Source organism: Neovison vison, chromosome 3, assembly GCF_020171115.1.
Source record: "Neovison vison isolate M4711 chromosome 3, ASM_NN_V1, whole genome shotgun sequence".
In the NCBI taxonomy this organism is placed as follows: Eukaryota; Metazoa; Chordata; class Mammalia; order Carnivora; family Mustelidae; genus Neogale; species Neogale vison.
The window spans coordinates 198,155,705-198,176,779 of NC_058093.1; the positions used below are offsets into that span (position 1 = coordinate 198,155,705).

Below are 21,075 nucleotides of genomic sequence, written 5' to 3' on the forward strand. Positions count from 1 at the left end.
GGTCTGTTCGCACATAGTTGTCATCTCCTCCAGTCTTGGTGACATCCGTTTCAGATCAGGGCAGTCATTGCCCCTGGGGCATGGCCGCGGCCAAAGTCAGGGTGTCTATGCGACTGTCCCAGAGAACCTGGACTGGCCCAGCAGCACAGCAGTGGCCCTGAAGGGACTCTGAGCAATCAGTTCTTTGAAGGCAGCCTCTGGAGCTCCTGGGCCCCTGGCTTCTTTGTGGCTCCTGCTGGGGTGGGCTATTTATTTTGGGGGGGGGCATGGAGTGCATCTCTGGGAGAGCATGGGGCCAGTGTGGCTTTGGGATACCAGCCACTCCCCTGTCTTGCGGTGCAGGTGGCTCTGCAGCTGCTGGAGACAGCGGTGGCTCGTGGACAGTGGCTGATGCTGCAGAACTGCCATCTCCTGGTCAAGTGGCTGAAAGATCTGGAGAAGTCCCTGGAGAGGATCACCAAGCCCCACCCAGACTTCCGCCTGTGGCTCACCACAGACCCCACCAAGGGCTTCCCCATTGGGATTCTGCAGAAGTCCTTGAAGGTCTGGTTCAGACAGACACCACCCCCCGACCCGTGCCCCCAGCTCCATGCCCTGGACCACTGCCATTCCACCGTGTGTGCGTGCATGTGTGTTTGCAAATAAACCTGGGACACAGCAGGACCCCTCATGCCCACCCTTCCCGCGTCTGTCTCTCCCTCTCTCCCCTGAGCAAGGTGCTGTCCTGGATTGGGTGATGAGTTTTGGGGGGAGGACATTTATGACAGGCCTGTCTCAACCACTTCCGCATGTATCCAAAATCCTGTCTGGGTTCGTTTTCCCAAACTTCACATTTATCAAACCTTTTTTTCTCTCTAGTGATAGGCCTGCTGTGCTCTAGCGGCTTTTCCATCCCGCTTAACTGACTCTCCAGAGAAGCCGTGTTTGGAAAGATTGTTTCGTCACCTGTTATCAGGGGCCAGTTGAGGGAAAACTTAACTACTTCCATTTTGCATCTGAAGAGTCTACGGCCCAGAGAAGCTAAAGAACCTTCTTTGGTTCAGTTGATGAACAGGAGCCAGAACAATCTCTCGTTCCTTAACTTCTTGGCTGGGCCCCTCCCAAGAGACGTTTGCTATGTGGGGGAGGGGAAGGGTGGCCGCACAGAGGTGAAGGGAAAGCAGAGAGATCTACAGTTTACCTCTTGCCTCTTCCAAGCCCAGGCTCATGGGTCTGTGGTTTTGGCCACGATGTGTCTTCTGACAGGTTGTTACGGAGCCGCCCAACGGGCTGAAACTCAACATGAGAGCAACATACTTCAAGATCTCTCCCGACATGCTGGAGCAGTGTCCACACCCAGCCTTCAAGTCGCTGGTCTACGTGCTGGCGTTCTTCCACGCCGTGGTGCAGGAGAGGAGAAAGTTCGGGAAGATTGGGTGGAACGTGTACTATGACTTCAATGAGTCTGACTTCCAGGTGAAGACGTGGTGGCTACTGTTCCCCCTCAGCTGGCTCGTCTCCCCCCAACCCTTTCTCCAAGGTCACGACAGCCTGGCTGCTCCTACCCACACTTCAGGAGAGGGTCAGCGCGTGAGTGACTTTGTGGGGTGGAGTATAACCATGCCTGTCCCTCCTCTTTTAAGGTCTGCATGGAGATTCTGAACACGTACCTAACAAAAGCCTTCCAGCAACATGACCCTAGGATCCCGTGGGGCAGCCTCAAGTACCTCATTGGAGAGGTGGGAATGTCTTTTGTGGGCTGTGACCTGGTGCCCTGTGCAGCACCTCTGAGCCCTTGGTGACTCCCCACTTGCTTCTGCCACCTGTCATTTGAAGGCCCTGGGTCTCTGAGGAATTGTTGGCTCGTCGCACGGGTGTCTTTCTCCTGCTGGGCTCCATTTCTACGCAGGCTCTGGATACATCACTGTGGGGGCCGCGTTCTGTAGGGGTCAGCACAGCCTTGGGCCTGTCATTGTAATCTTCTCCTGTCTAGTGGGCATGGAGGGCCACTCTGGAGACCATTACTTTATACAGCAACCCCCCCCCCCCCGCTATGGCCTGCAGGTGGCACACAGAGGGATGTCACCAATTGCAAAGACCAAAGTGGCAGCTGGCTTCTTTGGTGGTTTTGTGGTCTGTTCACTATGTTCTGGGGTTTGGCAAATGGCATATGGGCTCGCCACACTTCGTGAGGGCACCTCTTGTTCACCGTGGTTGCAAGGCTTGCCGTCGACATGGTTTGAGCTGCACAGTGGCCAGGCCAGCAGGAGGATCCCTGAGGGCACGTCAGGTCTCAGGGGTCCCCTGCTGGTTCCTGTACTCCAGGCCAGCTCTCGGTCCCTGTACATTAGGTCATGTATGGAGGACGTGCCATCGACAGCTTCGATAGACGCATCCTGACCATCTACATGGATGAGTACCTGGGAGACTTCATTTTTGACACTTTCCAGCCATTCCACTTCTTCCGGAATGAGGAAGTAGACTACAAAATCCCCGTTGGTGATGTAAAGGAAAAATTCGTTGGTGAGATTTCCTGGGCATCAAAATGTATGTTAAAAGTGTTTTCTGGGGCGTCTGGATGGCTCAGTGGGTTAAGACCTCTGCCTTTGGCTCCGGTCATGATCCCAGGGTCCTGGGATCGAGCCCCACATTGGGCTCTCTGCTCCACAGGGAGCCTGCTTCCTCCTCTCTCTCTCTCTCTCTCTGCCTGCCTCTCTGCCTACTTGTGATCTCTGTCAAATAAATAAATAAAATCTTAAAAAAAAAAAGAAAAAATTGTGAAAATGTCTATGCTACCTAAAGCAATCTACACATTTAATGCAATTCCTATCAAAGTACCATCCATCTTTTTCAAAGAAATGGAACAAATAATTTAAAAATTTATATGGAACCAGAAAAGACCTCAAATAGCCAAAGGGATATTAAAATCTTTTTTTTTTAAAAAAAAAAAGTGTTTTCTAAGGGAGACCCACCACACATTTCAGCTGTTCTATGGGTGGCTTAATGGCTCTTTTGACCTCTCTGCTGGTGGGCATCCTCGGCTGGTGGGCATGCTCCATTATGATTTTTAGGGGGCCCAGTGCGTTCTTTATAGCCTCAGCGCTGATGGGAGTTAGTCCAAATTTCCTGTCCTAGGATGAAGACAAGTATCAGATTCTACCTAGAAGGACAGAGTGGTCCCCAGGAAGCCCAGTGAGCCATTCTCATAAATGATAAACATACAGCTGGATTAGGGTGTGGTGGTAGAGAATTTTAATTTAAAAACATATGCAAGAAATTAGTCTTGCATAGCTGGGGATTTCCCAGGCAGTGGGCCCTCAGAAATCGAGGATGGTGTGATGGTGTATTCTCTCTTCTGATTATAGAAGCCATTGAGGCCCTCCCACTGACCAACACACCTGAAGTGTTTGGTCTTCATTCCAATGCTGAGATTGGATATTACACTCAGGCGGCTCGGGACATGTGGGCCCACTTGCTGGAGCTACAGCCTCAGACAGGTGAAGTCTACTGCGGAGGACAGAATTGGTCTTGTTAGGGTGGAATGTGTTGGCACATGGTGCTGTTGGTTCTTGTGGGTTGTATATTGTAGCTGCCTTTCCAAGAACCAGAAGGCTCAGGATGCCCCAGTCCTAACATTCATGTATGTTGCTTTCCCTAAAAAGCGTCTTGGTTTTAGGAGAATCCAGCAGCGGCATTAGCCGAGATGATTACATTGGCCAGGTTGCCAAGGACATAGAAAACAAGATGCCCAAAATCTTTGACTTGGACCAGATCAGGAAGCAGCTCGGGGTGGGCATCTCCCCAACGTCGGTGGTCCTTCTGCAAGAGCTGGAACGCTTCAACAAGCTCGCCGTACGGATGTCCAGGTCTCTGGCTGAACTTCAGAGGGTGAGCTTGTCCCTAACAGGCACACCCCTGCCTCGATGCACCACCCAGGTTTCTGACGGTCTCCCCTGACTGCCCTTGATTCTGCAAACAGGCTTTGGCTGGAGAAGTTGGAATGAGCAACGAGTTAGATGACGTAGCCAGGTCTCTTTTCCTCGGGCAAATCCCTAATATCTGGAGAAAGCTTGCCCCGGACACGTTGAAGTCCCTCGGGAACTGGATGCTGTACTTCCTGCGGCGGTTCAGCCAGTACACATCGTGGGTAAGCAAGCGGCAACTGTTGCTTCATTGGTTCGGCCTGGACCACCCCCCAACCACCTCTAGTCCCCAGCCCCTCTCTAACTCCTCAACAGTAGTGGTACCTTCTGTTCCCAGCTGATTGGGTGTTCTAGAAATGGTCTCTGACTCTACAGGCATACCTGTATTTTTTTTCCTTTTTGTTTTGTTTTCAAGACCATGAAGCCTAGTAGGCACAATCTGATTTATTCATCTCGAAGTCCATCTTGGCCATCGTTCTTCCAAGTACCTTTAGATCGAACTTACTCTTTTCAGGGGACTGTTTTACAGGTGTTACATGTCCTTTCCCCGATGGACACTTAGGTGGGTCCATTTGAGTTTCTTCTCTTTTTAGCCAGGATGGGCAGTGCTCTGGCACCTGCGTCTGTGGTCACACGCACGAGTGTTATTTCACGGGCCAGTCCCTCCAGCGGCAGAGCTGGTCCCAGCCTGTGCATTTCACATTCTGCCAGCTCTGGTCAGAGGGTCTTCTAGAGAAGTGGAGACCCACAGTGAACGAACACGAGCATTCCCTCCCCTCTCGGCAACATTGTGTGCTCTTAATATTTTGGATCTTTTCTCCCTGATAGGTAAATAGTAATACGTTTGGGTGTGCATTTCTTTATGGTGAGGCCGAGCGTACCTCATTTCTTTTTCTGTGAATCATCTTTGTGTCTTGATTTCATTTTTATCGAATTCTCCATTTAAAAATTGTCTCTTAGAGCTCTTTGTCTATCAGGGAGATTAGCCCTGTACCTGCCACTGTTGTGTTTCCCCAGCTTGCCAAAAGTCTTTTGATTTTGCTTACTGCATTTTTTTCTGTAAGAAAGTCTTACATTTTTATTAGTCAAATGTATCAGTCTGTTCTTGTATGGCCTCTGGGTTTTGCATTCCCAACTCCAAGATCTTGACAACATTCGGTGGAGATTTGATCTGGTACTTCTGTGGCTTTGTTCTTTTATATCTAAATCTTTGCTCCTTCTGGAATAGGGCAGTTCAGATTGTTTTCCCCGGTAGGCTCCCCGTTGTTCCCACGCCCATCTTTTGGCTGCCAAGGTGAACCATGTTTTTATTGTGAACCAAACATCTGGTCTGCGCTGGCCCTGGCACTTGATGGTGGCCCCGGGCTCCTGCCAGCTTCCCTCCCTTCCCTCCAGGTCACCGAGAGTGAGCCCAGCGTGATGTGGCTCTCGGGGCTGCATATCCCAGAGTCCTACCTCACGGCCCTGGTGCAGGCCACCTGCCGGAGGAACAACTGGCCACTGGACCGCTCCACCCTGTTCACGCAAGTGACCAAGTTCCAAGACGCAGATGAAGTGAATGAGCGGGCAGGACAAGGTACGGCCACGGCCGGCATGCTGGGGAGGCTCCTCCCTGAGCTGTCCCCGAGTCAGAGCAACGAGCGTGGTGTGGGCCGAGATGGGGCCAGCCCATGTCTGAAAGTGAGGCTGCTGCGGACGGCGGCGCTGTGTGTGCACGCTCTGCGTTGTGACCGCTCTGAGGGCGACCCATGCGCTGCTCTTCCAGTTTCAGCGCTGAGACCTGGGGTGATGTCAGGAGGGGCCTGAACCCTGTTCTCCCTGCTCGTTTGTGGGGAGTGGGCTTCTTGGTCAGAATTAGGCCTTTCAAAGAACTGGATCACCTGAAGGCTTCCCTGGAAACCCTGAGGGCACTGGGGCGTGGGTACCAGAAGGCAGGTCAGAGGAGGTCGGACCCATTAAAATATAAGGTCAGGTCCCTTCACACTGGTGAGTGATGTCGCAGACTCTGGCAGGGAGCTGCCATTTCCCAGGGCTGGGCCCCGGAGTCGGAGGACATTTAACCGTGAGCAACAAAAGCCCTCTTGAGCAAGCCTAGAGACAGGCTTCACAGTGGAGACACGGGTGCTCACCATCCCGTAGCACATGGCCAGCGGGGTCTCAGAGGAACTGGCAGGTGTCAGGGCCACCACACTCTCTGGGTGACTGTCCTCTTCTCTGCCGCTGTGCGTGTCTGCTGTGTCCTGTTCCCAGACACTGTTTTCTCTGCTGGGCTTTGGCTTCATGCTCCCACTCCCTCTGGCTCAGGGGGGAGGACTTGGCCTTGCTGTGGTACCAACTGGTGCTTCTGTCTTTATAACCCGGGGGTCCAGTGGTCTAGGGCTGTGAGCCTTGAAGCAGATTGCTGGGGGAGGCGACCACCCCTTGTCCTCTTCACTGAGGCCATGGGAGAGGCTCAGTGGGGTCTACAGAGTGTCCTGTTTGGGCTGTTGCTCTGCAAAGGGAAGGAAGGATGGTCCCCTCTTTTGGAAGAAGGCCTGGGCTGTGTCTGGGGAAGGAGAGTCGGTTGGTTGTCTCTGTGCGTGAGCCACGGACATCCGGGAGAGCTGCCGGTGCCTCCCCCGTGAATCCCGGTCTCTTCCTGGTATCTCCAGGATGCTTCGTCTCAGGACTGTATCTAGAAGGCGCTGACTGGGATGTAGAAAGAGGATGTCTTATCAAGAGTAAACCCAAGGTGCTGGTGGTCGATCTACCGATTCTGAAGATCATCCCCATCGAAGCCCATCGCCTCAAACTGCAGGTTGGGAGGGGGTCACGCTTGGGGTGGCTCAGATGGTCTTGCCTTTTAACCTTTCATGGGTGGGGGAAGCCCTGAGCCAGGGCAAGAGGCGTGGAGTCACTTCACAGGAAGACCCACACGTGCGCAGGCGTGTAAGCAGACTTGCCAGGCGGCGTGGCTTCACACTCTGAGCTGTGGTCCAGCCTCACTTAGGGAGAAATGCCTCCCTTCCCATCATGTCTTGTGGGCATTGCCTGACCAAGTCCCTACACCCAGGGCGGCGGCAGCAGCAGGGTCCTCCTGGCTCATGCAGCCCGGATCCACTTTTCCTGAGCGTGTCCCCAAGCAGCAGCCCTGTCTGTGCTTGGCTGCGGGGGGCAGCCAGTCGGGATCGGGGGAGGGGGGTGGGTGTACACTGCACCATTAGCTCGCACGGGGTTGAGCTCCTCTGCCCTCCTGTGGTGCCCCTCACTTGCCTCTCCTTTGCAGAATACCTTCCGGACGCCGGTTTACACCACCTCCATGAGAAGGAACGCCATGGGAGTTGGCCTGGTGTTTGAAGCTGATCTCTTCACCTCCAAGCACATTTCTCACTGGGTGCTGCAGGGGGTGTGCCTCACCCTGAATTCCGACTGACCCTCTGGGCCAAGAAACCTGCACACCCAGCTCCTCCGTGGCTAGCGGTGGAAATGTAGGCATTCGGCAGCGGTGGTCACATCTGCGGTCAGCTCTCAGGGCCTGGAGTGGCTGGGGGTGGACAGACACGGGATTTTCTTTTCACTTGAAATCAGCTGATTTACTTTTTATGTAGAATTTAAGATGTTTCTTAAGTTTAACTTGAAGAGTTAAACTGTTTCTAAGGATTCTGCATATTTGAGAAGTAAATACTAGAGAACATTTTAAGGTATGTCGTTTTCTTTCCCTTCTTAGAGGAGACATGTGATTAGGCGAAAGTCCTGGGCTGCTGGGCAGGGTCTGGCAGAGTCTCCTTCCTGGGCCACCCCACCAGAGATGGCCACAGTTGCCTGCTGCCAACCCTGCTCACTTCCAGAGCTCACCAGCCTACCCGGTGGAGGTAGGGGTGAGTTCCCTGAGCTGGCATGTTATCCCTGTATGGGCTCCTACCCGTACCCTGGCCGGATTTGTGTGGGATTGGGGGCAGACTTAGAGCATCTGGGCCTGGCTCCTGGGCATCCCTTCTTTTCACGCACCCTGGGGGGCCAGGCCTGCTGGAGGGCAGGAGTGACTTTACACTCCGAAAGGGACAAGCTGGCTGGAGCACCAGCAGGGCCGAGGGGAGGGGCCAGTCATAGGCACAAGGAGTTTCTGCCAGAACCTGGAAGCACAGAGCCTTCTTAGGGGCGGAAGCTGTGGGAGAGAACATGGGGTAAGAATGCTGTAGTTACTGCGGGGCTGGGGGGTAGCCAGCTGTTTCTCCCCCTCCCACAGCCTCTCCCCAGCTCCTCCCTCACGTGGTTTAATAAAAGACACAAAACAGAAAGAGGCAGGTTTAGAAAATAAAGTTTGTTGGGATCTTGAACATTTTGGATAAAACTAACAAAAAATATGAACACACATTCAGGTTGTGGTGGTATGAGAAATAACATCATCTTATTTCGTTCCCGAGATACACATCTACAGCTGCTCGGCTATCTATGCCGCCCTGGGAAAGGCTTGTCGGGAGGTTACAGGGTCTCCAGGAGGGAGCAGGGGCTGCCCTGGAAACTGGAGCGAGGGGTCAAGGTCGGTCGGCATGTGTTGCTCCGGCTGTATAATGAGGCGTGTGACTATCCGATTTCGTTAACGTCGAGTAGTGATAGAGCCTGCGGCCTGTGCTCTGTCCACGAGCGTGCGGAGGTACAGAGTGGGATTAGAAGCAAGCGATTCGGCACACAGGTGTTTGGCCACAGCGATTAGTAAATACGTATTCTGCAGCAGGGACACGATCGTATTTTGGTGTCAGTAAGAGGGCAAGAGGAGCAGGAGAAGAATCATCTGTTGACAGGTCTGAAAAAAATTTGGCATGCATGGGAATTAAGAAAAAAAAAAAAAAGGTATGGATGAGTTTTTCCTTGTAGTGATCACAGTGCATCGACAGCCGAGGGTGAAGGGTCGCCTGGGGCAGGCTTCACACAGTTCTGTCCGTCCCTGAGTGCTTCCTCACGACCTTCCCTCCGTTCACCTGGTCGACCGCCAGCGTCTCCACCTCGGGCTGGGCCTGTGGCGCGGCGGCGTGGTGGATGCGGTGGGCCACCCCCACGTGAGCCTTGTGCGGCTTCTCGCGGGCCGGACTGTGCTGCTCGCTCGGACCACGGTCGGAGGCGATGGGGGGGATGACCAGAGGCCTCTCCTTGATGAGGTGGACCTCAGCGGACTCCCTGGCCAGCAGGAACGGGGTGGGGTCAGGCATGGCATCCACCGGCTCCCGCAGGAGGAGTTTCCGGCTCTCGGCCCCAAATCTGTAGACCTCCTCAAATTCCGGGTGCAGGGGGGCTGAGAGGCTCTTTTTCATCCTGCGGCGGGGCGTCTCGGGCAGCTTGTCCTTGGGGGGGGCCGGCTTGTAGCTGCTCAGCACGGGGCTCCCGGAGGGGCTGCCGTCCGAGGCCCCCCCGGCGCTCAGGAGCTTCCGCTTGGCGGCGTGCAGCTGGGCGGTCAGGTAGGCGATGGTGCCGGCGCGCTGCTCGAGCTCGCTGGACAGCATGTTCAGCTTGTGGCTCTTCACCTTCAGCTCCTCCAGGTACTTCTTCTCGCGCTCCTTGACGGTGTTCTCCAGCACGGCGATCATGGCGTTCTTCTGCTCCAGCTGCTTGAGCAGCTCGTTGTTCTCCTCCTCCTGCAGCTTCAGCTGGGCCTCCAGCTCCTCGCATTTCCTCTTCAGCTCGCTGCTTCTGGAAGCCCCATCTCCTGGAAGAGCGAGCCGAGAGGCGGGATTTAGCACCCCCAGCGCGGAGGCAGGAGTCGTCCTGGCTAGGCCGGCCTCCCCTCCCCTGGGCCTCTTGCTCCCACCACCCCGCCCTCTCCCAGCAGGTGCAGGCTGAGCACCCGCAGCGCCCCGTTCCCTGGCTCCCCGCAGAGAGTGACGCCTCCACGCTTCGCAAGTGCTGAGGTCACAGGGGGCAACCCCAGGCTAGCTGCCCTCAGTGGATACTTAGCGGGAGTTGCTCCCCGTTTGTTCCTGCCTGCTTGGGTGGCACTAAGCGCCCGCTCCACCGCAAGCACTGTTCGGAAAGACCGCTATAGACTCCGTCCGTAGCTGAGCACACAGCTCTGAAGCTGTGGAGACAGGAGGGGAGGCTGCTGCCTTCCCTGCCACACGGTCGCCCTGCTCATCCGGTTAGCCTGTGTGTGCCCACCGTCAGCCGCTCGGGGACTCCCCTGGGCTTCGGGGGCCCATGCCAGGCCGGGAGCCGGTGTCTGCGGGCATGCCTCACGTGGGCATGCGGCCCAAGCGGGGCTCTGAAGCCAGGGCTATGGACCGATGCTTGTTGGCTCCCGACTTGCCAGGAGCTCCTCTGGCCGCCTGCCCTGCCTCCCTGAGACTCCAGAGAGAGGCTCTTGGTGACCGTTGTTCCCAGGGATCAACACCTCCTATTTTACTGATTTCCACCCTTCTATAGGAATCTCTGCTCTACCTCCTCCTCCACACGTGCATCCTTTCTAGAAGATTCCTTCTTTCCCCATAAAAGATGCACATGCATGGAGCTGAGGCAACTGTTCTTAATCACATAGAGCCAGACTTCCCCAGCTGCCAGAGCGCTCAGTCACTACATCACTTTACTTCCTTTTCTTACTTCACTTTTACTGTTTTAAAGTAATCTCTACACCCAATAGAGGGCATGAACTTACAACTGCGAGAGCAAGAGTCACACGCTCTATGAACTGAGCCAGCCAGGTGCCATCACCGGTGTACTTTCTAAACAGATTCTCAGGTGCCCTCCCTGAGCCTTGGAATCAGAACCTCCAGGGGTGGGGGTCCAGGAGCCTGTATCTCCCCCCAGTGCCCCCAGACGTGTAGGCTCTGCCTCCACTAAGGTAAAGCAGTGATTTCCAGTCCTGGGGAGGGGAGATGCCTCTGGAGTGTGGCCTATTTAGGAAAAGGCATCTTGACTCCAGTGTGGATTCTGCATTTTTCGAATCCCAAGTCAGTTCCAGGGAGCAACTAATTGTCATCGCCCACAGGGGCCCCTGTTCTATCTCCTCTGCCCCAGCTGCCATCAGGCTATTACCTTTGGGAGTCCCTGAGGATTCGGGTTGAGGGGAAGCATTTCTGGGACTGCAGTCTAGAGAAAGGTATTCATAGTCCTTTGGGGACGATCTGGTCATTTGGTCCCTCAACAAGTGTGTCGGGAGCACCTACTCTGTGCCAGGCCCTGGGTGAGGCTCAAGGAACAGAAGAGGTGGGATCCTGCTCCTTTTCCTTCTCCTCTTTCCGGTTTAAATTACATTAATGTATTGATTAGAGAAGGAAGATGTTTGCTGGAGAAAAATCAAAGTCAAGAAAAGACATTCCAAATATATGTGTCCACCAAAAGAAAATAAACCCCTCCTCCCTCCCACTCCACTGACAGGCCGTCATAACATCTCAGGCTCTAAACTTCCTTCCTATTTTTTCTTAGAAAACTCTGGTCACACGTGCAACACTTCCCAGCAGATGTACTTTCTTCTAAATGTATAGCTGGTGAACAAATGGCACCAACATGTGCCAGAACCAGAAATGATGCCACCGTTCACTTTTGGGGAAGAAGTTCTTACCTGTCTGGTCCGAACTTTTGAGTGTCAGCTCATATGTTAAATCTAGAAAGGAAACCATATATGTTAATTTTGTAAAGCATTCCTCAGCACTGAAAATGCAGAACCAATTCCCACAATTAGCCTGCAAATCCTGCCCAGACAGAGCAGGATTTGGCAGCATTAGTGGCAGGCGTGTGAATGGCAGAGCCATTAGTGGCCACTGTCCTTCCTAGAGCTCAGAGAGACCCACCTTCCCCAAGCCACTCCCTGGCATCCAGTTAGCAAGCAGCTTGCTCTGTGTGTTACACTTCGGCGATCGGTTCCAAAGTACATTGTAAATCCTAACCGTTGCATTTTGATCTTCTAAACCCTCAGTATGCCAAGAAATGACTTTGCAGCTTTACGCTTGACGCTTGTCGGTTGGGCAGGGGATAAGGGAAGACGTTGAGAGAGACTCCAGGAATGGGGGTGCTTAACGAGGTCAGAGACAAGTGAAACCCCTTTCTGCCCCACTCCTGAGTGAGCCTGGCACAGCTTCTGAGCTGGCTGCTGTCTCAGACAGTCCTGACAACACGTCCTGCTTTGCTCTGCAGCCCTGGGCAGGCCTAGGGCCCTGCTCCAGGGGGTGGCGTGGGGCCCGGTACCTGTGCAGTGTTGCTGCAGTCGCCTGATCTCGGCATGCAGCCCCTTAAGGGTGCTGGCATGCTCCCGCTGAAGGAAGAGGAGGTTCTTCTGGGCGCTGTGCAACTGGTTCTCCAGGTTTGTGGCTGCCATGCTGACATCCAGATGACCTGCGGGAAACACAGACCCTGGTGGCTGTCTGACAATGAGGGTTGTGGGTAGAAGGCCGGAGGAGGGCGCCGCCTTTCGCCTGCCCTCCTTGGCTTTGAGGAGGTTGCAGGCAGTGTGAGGTCTGGCTTTGGAGGCCGAAGGGATACATCAGACCTGGGTGCCCGGATTCTAAATCCTAGCCTTTCCAATGCCACACAACATCCAACAGACTGTGAGCAAAACTGCTAGACTGCCAAAGATTTCTCTGAAAAAGTACACACGGACAGCTTCCTCACAGGAAAACTGGGCACCTGGGCAACGGGGCGAATGTTTCCTCAAAATGGTATTGGGAGCTGGCCAAAGCAAGGAGGAGGAGGGAGAGGCAGGGAGAGTTCTAGAAGGAAGTCCCTGGATTTCACAGAGCTGAGAGGAGTCCAATATCTTTCTTTGGGAAAGGGCCGTGTGGCGACTATGGGAATCTGGAGTCTGTCCCCAAACCCTGCCTCCCTGCCCATGGTGGCTTCAGTCATCAGTCATCAGCTGCTCTCCCAGGGTCTCAGATTCTCTGCCTTTACTGTAATTCGAGAAATGTGAAGCCAATTGGTCTTTCTGGAAAAGCTACCAAAGAAATTCAAGACGCCTTGCACAGCACTGAAAAATGGCAAAGGACGAAATGTGCATTATTTGCTTATAAATTATTCGTGCAAATACAGAACCTCAGAGTGCAGTTTTCCTCATTTGCTATGCCAAAGAGTCCTCCCAGAGGAATACCACTTCTCAAAGGGCTTCCAGTATGTGGCTGGCTCTGGAGATGACCACACGCCCAGGTACTGTTACCCCACTGGGTGACACCAGTCACTGTGATTTGTAAGGTCAGTGACACAGTTGCAACTCCAGCTCTGGAGCTAAGAAAAGTTCATAACTGGACACGCATCTTCACTTACACGGAAAAGCTTCCTGCCATCTCCTCAGGGCACAGGCCTCACTCCAAAGTAAAGTTAAGGAGGAAACAGTGTGACAGGCAAGCCTGAGAGGGAGGGTAAAAGGAACAGGTAGAGAGCTACAAAAGGACATGCCCGGCAGCCGAGGGGCACAGCCCAGCGACCACTGGCAGTGTTAGCCACTTCCCCTCATCCAGGGCGGGGTGGGGGTGCAATCTGGCAGTGCATCTAGAGCCTGGGAGTGTATCATCCCTCTGACTTCACGATTCTACTTCCTGGAACTGACCGAAGGAAAAGATTTACTTTTGTGTGAAAAGAGGTAGCTGTGACCATGGTCGTTACAGTGCCGTTGAGTCAGAAACAGAATCCAACAAGAGGGAACTGGCTAGGCAAATTACAGTGATGGCTTCTAGGGAGCAGAGATGAGATTTCCCAGGCCTCTCTCTAACTCAACTTCAAGCTGCAGCTGAGGCCAGGGTAGAGTTCCCATCAGAAAGAGCTTTTCCATGAGGAGTGGGGAGCAGCCTTCCAGTTTCCACCCCGAAGGCTTGTGTTTGCTACAAGTGCAGGTGCTCCTTTCCAGGCCCTGGGCCAGGCAGGGACTTCCACCCGGGACCAGGGCTCTGGAGAGCCGATGCTGCCCGGCCAGTGCATAATCCAAGAGCGGGACGCTGACCTTCATGCAGGAGCCAGCCATGCCCAGGGGTGCGGGTGGGCTGGCAGGCGTGCTCCTGTGGGAAGGAGCCCCCTCTGGCTTCCTGCTTGATGATAACTTTATAGACAGGCCTTGGTCAAAGAAAATGGGGAACATTAACATTTCAAAACAGTTTTGTCCAGCACCAGTCATACAAGAAGAGATGTGCCCATAATCTACCATAAGGGGCCAGGAGGGGAGTAAAAACGGGACCTCAGCAGCCACCCTGTTCTAATCACAGTGTGCTACTACGTTTTACTTGTAACGAATTTAAATCGGATTTAAAGAAGCATTCACATTCTACTTGCCTCAGTGGATCAGCAGCTTGGAATTATAATTAATCTGTAATATATTAGTTCACCAGAAATAAGCACAGAAATAAGAACGTGCCCTTGAAGCTTCCCATTGTCATGCGCAGACGTCTGGAGAGAAACACAAGGTGAACGGAAAGACTAGGAGTCTATAAGGTGCAGAGCTGGCAAGGGAGCCATGGCGACTCCACCTAAGGCCCTGACAGCAGGAGGACAGGCGTTGTCAACCCCGCAGCACCTCACTTGACTGGTGCCCTCCCCTTCTCCGCACTCTGTGCTAACGTAACAGGCCCAAGTGAGGAGATGCTATCTGGGCGGGGATCCCTCTAGCTGTTGGATACACAGCAACAGTGCAGGCCCACTTACACCCGAGGAAGCGAGTCAAGTCTCCTAATGGTATCCAAGCTACTCAATTCTCTTCCATCTGCTCAAAAGACTGACAATATCACTGACTTCCTGATGACAAGGTTGCTATAGCTTAAAAGAAAGTGATGCTTCCAATTTCTTATTCTTAGCTCTTGTGACATGCAATCACGGTCATGACCTCATCCTTCCAGTAAATTGGCAAGAATGAAGCTACAGAAGCCTCCCGTTTAGACCACAGAGACACAGCTGGGAGATGTGGCTAATTTGGAGGAAGAAATGAAGGTGGTCCTGAGAGGCTTAATTCAGAATTTCTAAGACACTCTGGGAGTCAGAGACACGAAGGAGAATTTGTGGCTCACCCATGAAAGGGTCAGTGTGATGGATGAAGGTAAAAATGCAGGGCGTCTACTACCCATGAATAATACATCCTGCTTGAGTAAAGGCATTCATCCCTTCTCGACGGTGTGTCGACCAGTAATGGAGGGCAACGCTCCCAGAGCACGGCTTGTACAACACCGCACTTTCTGTGTCAAAAGGGCATATGCTACAAATTGTGGGTTCTTTGTATTGCGGCTTTTTGTCTCGAGGCAATCCAATTTTGTTTCTAAGCATCGCTGGGAGGTGTCAGCAATTTCATAGTTACTGGCTTGGCCAAAGGCAGCGCAGCTTGGACACTGTCCTCCTCTCCTCTCAGAGACGCTTCCAAGTGACTAGCATTCCAGGGCCTGGCCATGGTGGCAACCAGAGGGCAGGACCCCCACCCACGGCATACATGGCTTGGCCAGGGTTCTCGGGCCGAGGCAGCAGACACGGTATCCTGAAGGGAGACCACTGAGCAGGCTACTGTGACCACGATTTGGAGGTTAAGCCACACACGGATGTTTTTCCTGTGGCAAATTCATTAGGTAGTTAATTTCTGTTAATTGGCGATTCACTCCTCATGTTGGAAAAATTAATGTTTGACAAAGGCTTGCTATTCCAAATTCTAGAGAGGGGTTTTGGAGACCTGGCCAAGACCGCCTCCCAGCGTGGGGAGGGATGTTAACACAGTCTCCTGGTGATAATGTGCTTTTAATGAAGGTCCTTGGAGAGATGTTGGCCCCGACCTCCTCGAGGCTGCTCTGTGGCAGCACGAGGACAAATGGCCTGTCAGGAGCTCGTGTCCAATGCTCATCCAAACTCACAAGTAATGTTCTTTCCTCTCTTTCAGGGCATTAATGTATAAACGATGACACGGTAATTTTATTTATGGGCCATCTCCACTTGTACACGCACCAAGCGCTCTCCTACCACTTACGTCATTTGTTCTTGCAATACTCCCCCGAGGAGAAACAGGAATATCCCCAACGAGGGAACTCATCAATCAGGGAATGCTGCATCTGAGCCTCGCAGCTTCTCTGGGTCCTCAGGCTCTGTGGGTGAGAATCCTGAAGGCCGGGGGAGGTCTCAATTCCATGCAGGAATCCAGATGCTTTTCCAAACGTCTGCATCACATCTCCAATGCTCTCACCCGGCGTGGGGAATAAGCAGGGCACCTCACGGTGGCCACTCGGCAAGGGAGCACGGTGCCCTCCAGCCGCACCAGGCCCGGACAAACGTGACGGCCTACACGGCACTGCTCACAGGGGCAGGATCCATGGGCTCTCTTCACTCCAGCTTAGACAGACAATGACTGAAGGGCACTGCTCACCAGTCAGTGTGGCAAAAAGTCTCACCAGTTGTCTAGGAAGCTGGCTGAGGGCGGGGCACTCTGGGCCTAGCAGGACGCTTTATGAAGCCACTAAGCTAGCTTGAGGAGAAATATTAGGGCACACATAGCATCGCATGTGTCCTGGTCTTTGGGGTCTAGGAGGGTGCCCAGCCTGAAAGCCAGGGCCACACTCCCTGTCGTTGTCTGGGGCTAACTCAGCAATGAGTCTGTGTGGGGTCAAAAGGCCACACCTCTGCCCCGCTGCCCGGAGCAGCTCTGGTGCTTTGATGGGGAAGAACAAAAGCCAGACTCGCTTTCGCCCCCTTTTAAACATATACCTTTTTCCTCAACATCCCTCCTGAACACACACGCAGATCTTGCCTACATTTTCATCTGCAAACACAGCTCTGACCATGTCGCATCCCTGTGATGCATCCCGGAGGCCCCGCCTGCTCCGCTTGCCCTCCCTAGCCTCCCTCCACATTACTGCCCCCCCCCGCCCCCGCCAGGGCCTCCATTGAAACCGCTGTCCTCCCCCACCTCATCTGCCACACCCCTCCCTCAACACAGGGCCTTTGCATGCCTTGTTCTCTCCATGTGAAATTCTCCCTGCAAACCACCTCCTACCCTCTTGCCTAATGAACTTCCATTCTTCCTTCATATCTGAACTCACGCGTTACCAGCCGGCTTCAGATAATTTTACAATGCTTCCTATGTTGCCAAGTGGAGGTCTTCACAAGAATTACACACATTAATAAAAAATCACTACAGCAGTACTGATTTGAACATGACCTCATCGCCAACTCCTTGACACGCCAGAAGCAATATTTTAAAGTGTGCTTTACCACATTTCTTAGACTAAAGCAATGGAGTATTTTTGATGGGAAAGGGTCCCACCATTTAAAATGGGAAACTTCTTTGTTCCTGGGCAATCAAAAGCAGACTTATCTTTTCTCTAACACAAAGCCTGTGGAACCAGGGTAATAATTTTAGAATCTGAAAAAATAGCACACTAGCACTCACATGGTAGCTGTGAATTAGTTATAAGAAGCTATTTTAGATTCTAGTCATGAATAAGTTATAACCCAATCACGTTAGGTTCCCTCAAGCCACGAGTGATCAGAACAGCTGCAGTCCATCCTGCTGCCCTCTCTGCGCCTTTGGCAAGGCCTGTGACCTGATGGGAACCGCCTGGCCCTGAGCAAGCCGTGGTGTCCCAGTGTTCTGTGACAAGGACCTCTGTGGCCTTCTCCTGGGGACTCTGTGTGCCACCCTCCTACAGGTCCTAGAGTGTAGGCATTGCCATGGAGAAAACGGAGGTTGGCCAGGGACAAAGGCAGCAAGTTTAGACATTCAGTGTGAGCGGAGTTCTAGCAGAGAAGTGATTTTTTAAGGCAGATTTCCTGGACTCAAACAGTTGCGGGTGAGAAAACCTTCAAAATCAGTTAGCTATTCCAACCCCCCTTTATTTCAAGATATTAAGAAGCCGAGGCCCAAAGACAACTTGCTCAACACGGGGAGATAGACAAGACCAGAACAGACAAGCTCTTGAGGAGGCTCACCGGGATTAAATCTGAACCCCATCTTGTCACCTAAACAACTAACTCACAGAGTTGTTCCAAGAGCAAACTGCAGCCACATACAGTGTCCGGGTGCAGAAGGTGCAGTTAGCTGTAACTCAGTGTGAGCTGTAAATGTTATAAATGTTAGCTATGTTGTTTTCATGTAAATGCTGGCCCACAGTTATGCAAACATACCCCCAAGTTGCTTAGTGAGTCCTACCTTCCAGTATTTCCAAAACATCATCTAAGTATGGAAATGAGCAAGCGAAGAAATTCTAGTTACCTCTAAAGAGAGAGACATAGAAGGAAACAGAAGCATTTTCTGCTGGCCTTTATCTTCCATTTGCACTGGAGAGAAGCATGTGGGCAGAGAATGAAGAGGCAGAGCAAGGTGCCCTCAGGGACTGTAAAGCCTGCTTCTCACTTAGAAACAATCTGAAATGCTCTACAAGAAGCTAAAAAAGGTCCAAGACTAATTAGGCCATCAACTCTCAATCCAAAATACCTGCTTTTAGGAAAGAAAACTTAACTGTCTCTGAAAATGAATACTGACATTATTCTGAATTCACAACAGTCCTAGGTAAAAAACCGTTTTAAGTTGTAGGACCTATTTCCACTTGCACATGTATTTAAGAAATTCAACTTTTAAGAATCCCCAAGAATTAGGACATCATTGCCAGGGTATGTAAGCATTCAATGACCACTCCAGAAATATTCTGGTAAAGAGAATGAATACCTTGACAAAGTGTAAGCAAAAAGGGGCACCTTGGTGTCTCAGTCATTTGGGCGTCCAACTCTTGATTTCCGCTCAGGTCATGACCTTGGGGTCATGAGATAGAGCCCTACACTGGGCTCTTTACTTGGTGTGGAGTCTGCTTGGGATTCTCTCTCCCTCTCCCCTTCCTCCACTCATAGTTTCTCTCTAATGAAAAAAAAAAGAAAACAAAAACAAAAACAAACCAGAAGCAAAAAAATGTTGAAAACAAAAGATGCAATTGTTCTTGAAAATGATGAAAAATCTTTGCTAATCATTCTTAGAGAATCAGATTTTTAAAAGTTTTATTTAGGGTTGCCTGGGTGGCCCAATCAGTTGAATGTCCCGCCTTTGGCTCAGGTCATAATCCTAGGATCCTGGGCTTGAGCCTTGCATCAGGTTCCTGCTTCCCCCCCTCCCTCTGCCTGCCACTTCCCTTACTTGTATATGTGCTCTCTCTCAAATAAATAAATAAAATCTTAAAAAAAATAAAATAAATAAATTTTAAAAATTTATTTGAGAGAAAGCGTAAGCATGAGGGGCAGAGCAGATGGAGATGATGGAGTGTCTCTGGCTAGGTAGGTGGCACATCTTTTTAAAATAGGTATGTCCCCAAAAGCTAAAAGAGGAAAACTCCAATAGAAAGAAAGAAAAAAAAAAAAAAAGAAAAACATCTTCTGTTTTTTTCTTTTTTTTTGCAAGATACCATCTCACAAAGTAATCTGAATGTCTGCTGATAAGAGTTTAGCATAGCATGCAAACTCTGAGATCATCACAAATGGTCATGTAGGTATGTATTTACCATCAAGGAAATAGTCTATGACAGGGTAAGTCAAGAAAGTATATAAAAGTTGCATATTTAATGTCATATTTTTGCCTATATAAATGGAGACAACATCTAGAAGGATACACAACAAAGTGTTAAAAGCATTTATCTTTAGATGGTGGATTGTGGATGATTTTACTTCTTAAAAATTCTATTTTGATACTCCCTAAAGGTGCTTAAATGATGAATATGTATTATAGTCAGAAAAAAATTAAAAAGTGATCTCTCTCAAAAAAAGATAATCATCAACTATCCACTAGCAAAGCAGCATCATGTTTTTAATTATCTTGTTCTAGGATAGTCTTGGGTCACTTGAATTGTTTACCAGAACCAAGAATAATTAACGGGAAGGCCATTTTTACAAAAGCAACAATTTGGGTCTCCCCGAGACATGCAATGATCACCACCATGTGCACTTGAGTACATCCCTGCTCCCATGCATTATGCATTCTTGTAATCCTCTGACATTATCCATCATAAAGTACAAGGCCCATCAACGATTCTTTAGACACTGACAGCCATTTCCTCCTGAAAGCACGTGCAGCCTAACATTAAAGTGGTAATAGATGTGATTAGAGAGATTGGCAATTAGACACGGGAATGTGATACGTGGCTGTCTGCGAAGTCTGCAGTCACCAGGGGCCTCCATGATGGATTTATTAACCAAGTTTCTCTGCAGTCTGATTATCTCATACTTGAAGAGTTTCTGTTTGGCTTCTATTTAAAAACTATGTCAGGTGTCTACACACTGGTAGGTTCTCAGCCCCTCCACATGAAAACATCTCAGTCTGTGTTTCAGATTGTCTAAGAGTGTTTCTAAGTGGGCAGTGCAGGCCAAGGTGGGCAGATGCATGAGCTCCACGGCCTAAAATCACATGGTACCTTCTGGGAGTGCCCTGGGCCTCCAAGAACACTGGGCTACTTAATAGCCAGAATGCCCACACCATGTGGCAGACACATCAGCACCAGCACCCCCCATCTCCTGGTTAGGGGTGGGCGGGTGGGGGTCGATGTCCAGACATAATACCAGTAGAGACTCAGCTCAGCACTTTTTGCTTCAAAGAGAAAAGTCTTAAAGAGAAGTCACCTCCAGGGAAAGAGATAGCCAAGTGGTGGCTCCACTTGGCCCTTTCCACTCTCCCTGTGGTCCTCCTCCTGTCCTTCCACACAGCATCCAGGATGACGGCCCTCTGGGGACAACCCCGGTAACCTCATTTCAGAGGCTAGAGATGAAAACATTCACAACTCAATAGCAACGCCACTTGCAAACTTCTAGTAAGCTTGTCATTTACCAAGATGGTCCTGAGACAATAATTTAGGGAAATATAAGTCTCCCACTTACCACAAATACAGTTCTATCCAGTGATATTTTCCTTTAAATGGAAGGGAAAATAAGCAGGTCATATCTGATTAGTGTTTCCATTTCTACACTGACTGTGATTACTTCAGATTTTAATTGTCTACTAGTAGGTAACCTAAAAGATGTAGTGACCCAAATGCAGAACTGCCTTTTCACCATAATGAAATAGGAGATTCTACTTAAATCTTAGCACTTGATGATCACAATCTAAATTGTATGTCCTAGGCTGAGAAGATGTGTTCACTTGCTTTAAAAATATCTCTCGATATGCTCTGCCAAACAGATGAACCATTTCAACTGATTTAACTGATAGGGCTTCCTTTATCCATCTTGTGGACCTGCCTAATTACAGTGTAGATTTCAAGGAAAGAAAGGTATTACTAACTGAAGC

General features: G+C 51.1%; 2 protein-coding genes across 3 annotated transcripts in view; one reads left to right on the forward strand and one right to left on the reverse strand.

The window, feature by feature from the left end:
- Positions 1 to 7,577, forward strand: part of DNAH10 (dynein axonemal heavy chain 10) — a 136,186-nt gene extending 128,609 nt beyond the window's left edge. Inside the window, exons 70-79 of the mRNA XM_044244403.1 lie at positions 343 to 543; positions 1,246 to 1,455; positions 1,623 to 1,718; positions 2,331 to 2,502; positions 3,345 to 3,476; positions 3,656 to 3,867; positions 3,959 to 4,126; positions 5,298 to 5,478; positions 6,554 to 6,699; positions 7,168 to 7,577. Coding sequence (XP_044100338.1) covers positions 343 to 543; positions 1,246 to 1,455; positions 1,623 to 1,718; positions 2,331 to 2,502; positions 3,345 to 3,476; positions 3,656 to 3,867; positions 3,959 to 4,126; positions 5,298 to 5,478; positions 6,554 to 6,699; positions 7,168 to 7,314 — 1,665 coding nt within the window. The 3' untranslated portion in view covers positions 7,315 to 7,577. The remainder of the gene's footprint in view (positions 1 to 342; positions 544 to 1,245; positions 1,456 to 1,622; positions 1,719 to 2,330; positions 2,503 to 3,344; positions 3,477 to 3,655; positions 3,868 to 3,958; positions 4,127 to 5,297; positions 5,479 to 6,553; positions 6,700 to 7,167) is intronic.
- Positions 7,578 to 8,183: 606 nt separating this feature from the next.
- The window catches only part of CCDC92 (coiled-coil domain containing 92), a 30,719-nt gene continuing 17,827 nt past the window's right edge, over positions 8,184 to 21,075 (reverse strand). For both annotated transcript variants that reach the window (XM_044243515.1, XM_044243514.1), the window contains exons 2-4: positions 12,054 to 12,200; positions 11,431 to 11,472; positions 8,184 to 9,582 (exon numbers count right to left, since the gene is read on the reverse strand). In XM_044243515.1, coding sequence (XP_044099450.1) covers positions 8,807 to 9,582; positions 11,431 to 11,472; positions 12,054 to 12,183 — 948 coding nt within the window. In that variant the 5' untranslated portion in view covers positions 12,184 to 12,200 and the 3' untranslated portion in view covers positions 8,184 to 8,806. The remainder of the gene's footprint in view (positions 9,583 to 11,430; positions 11,473 to 12,053; positions 12,201 to 21,075) is intronic.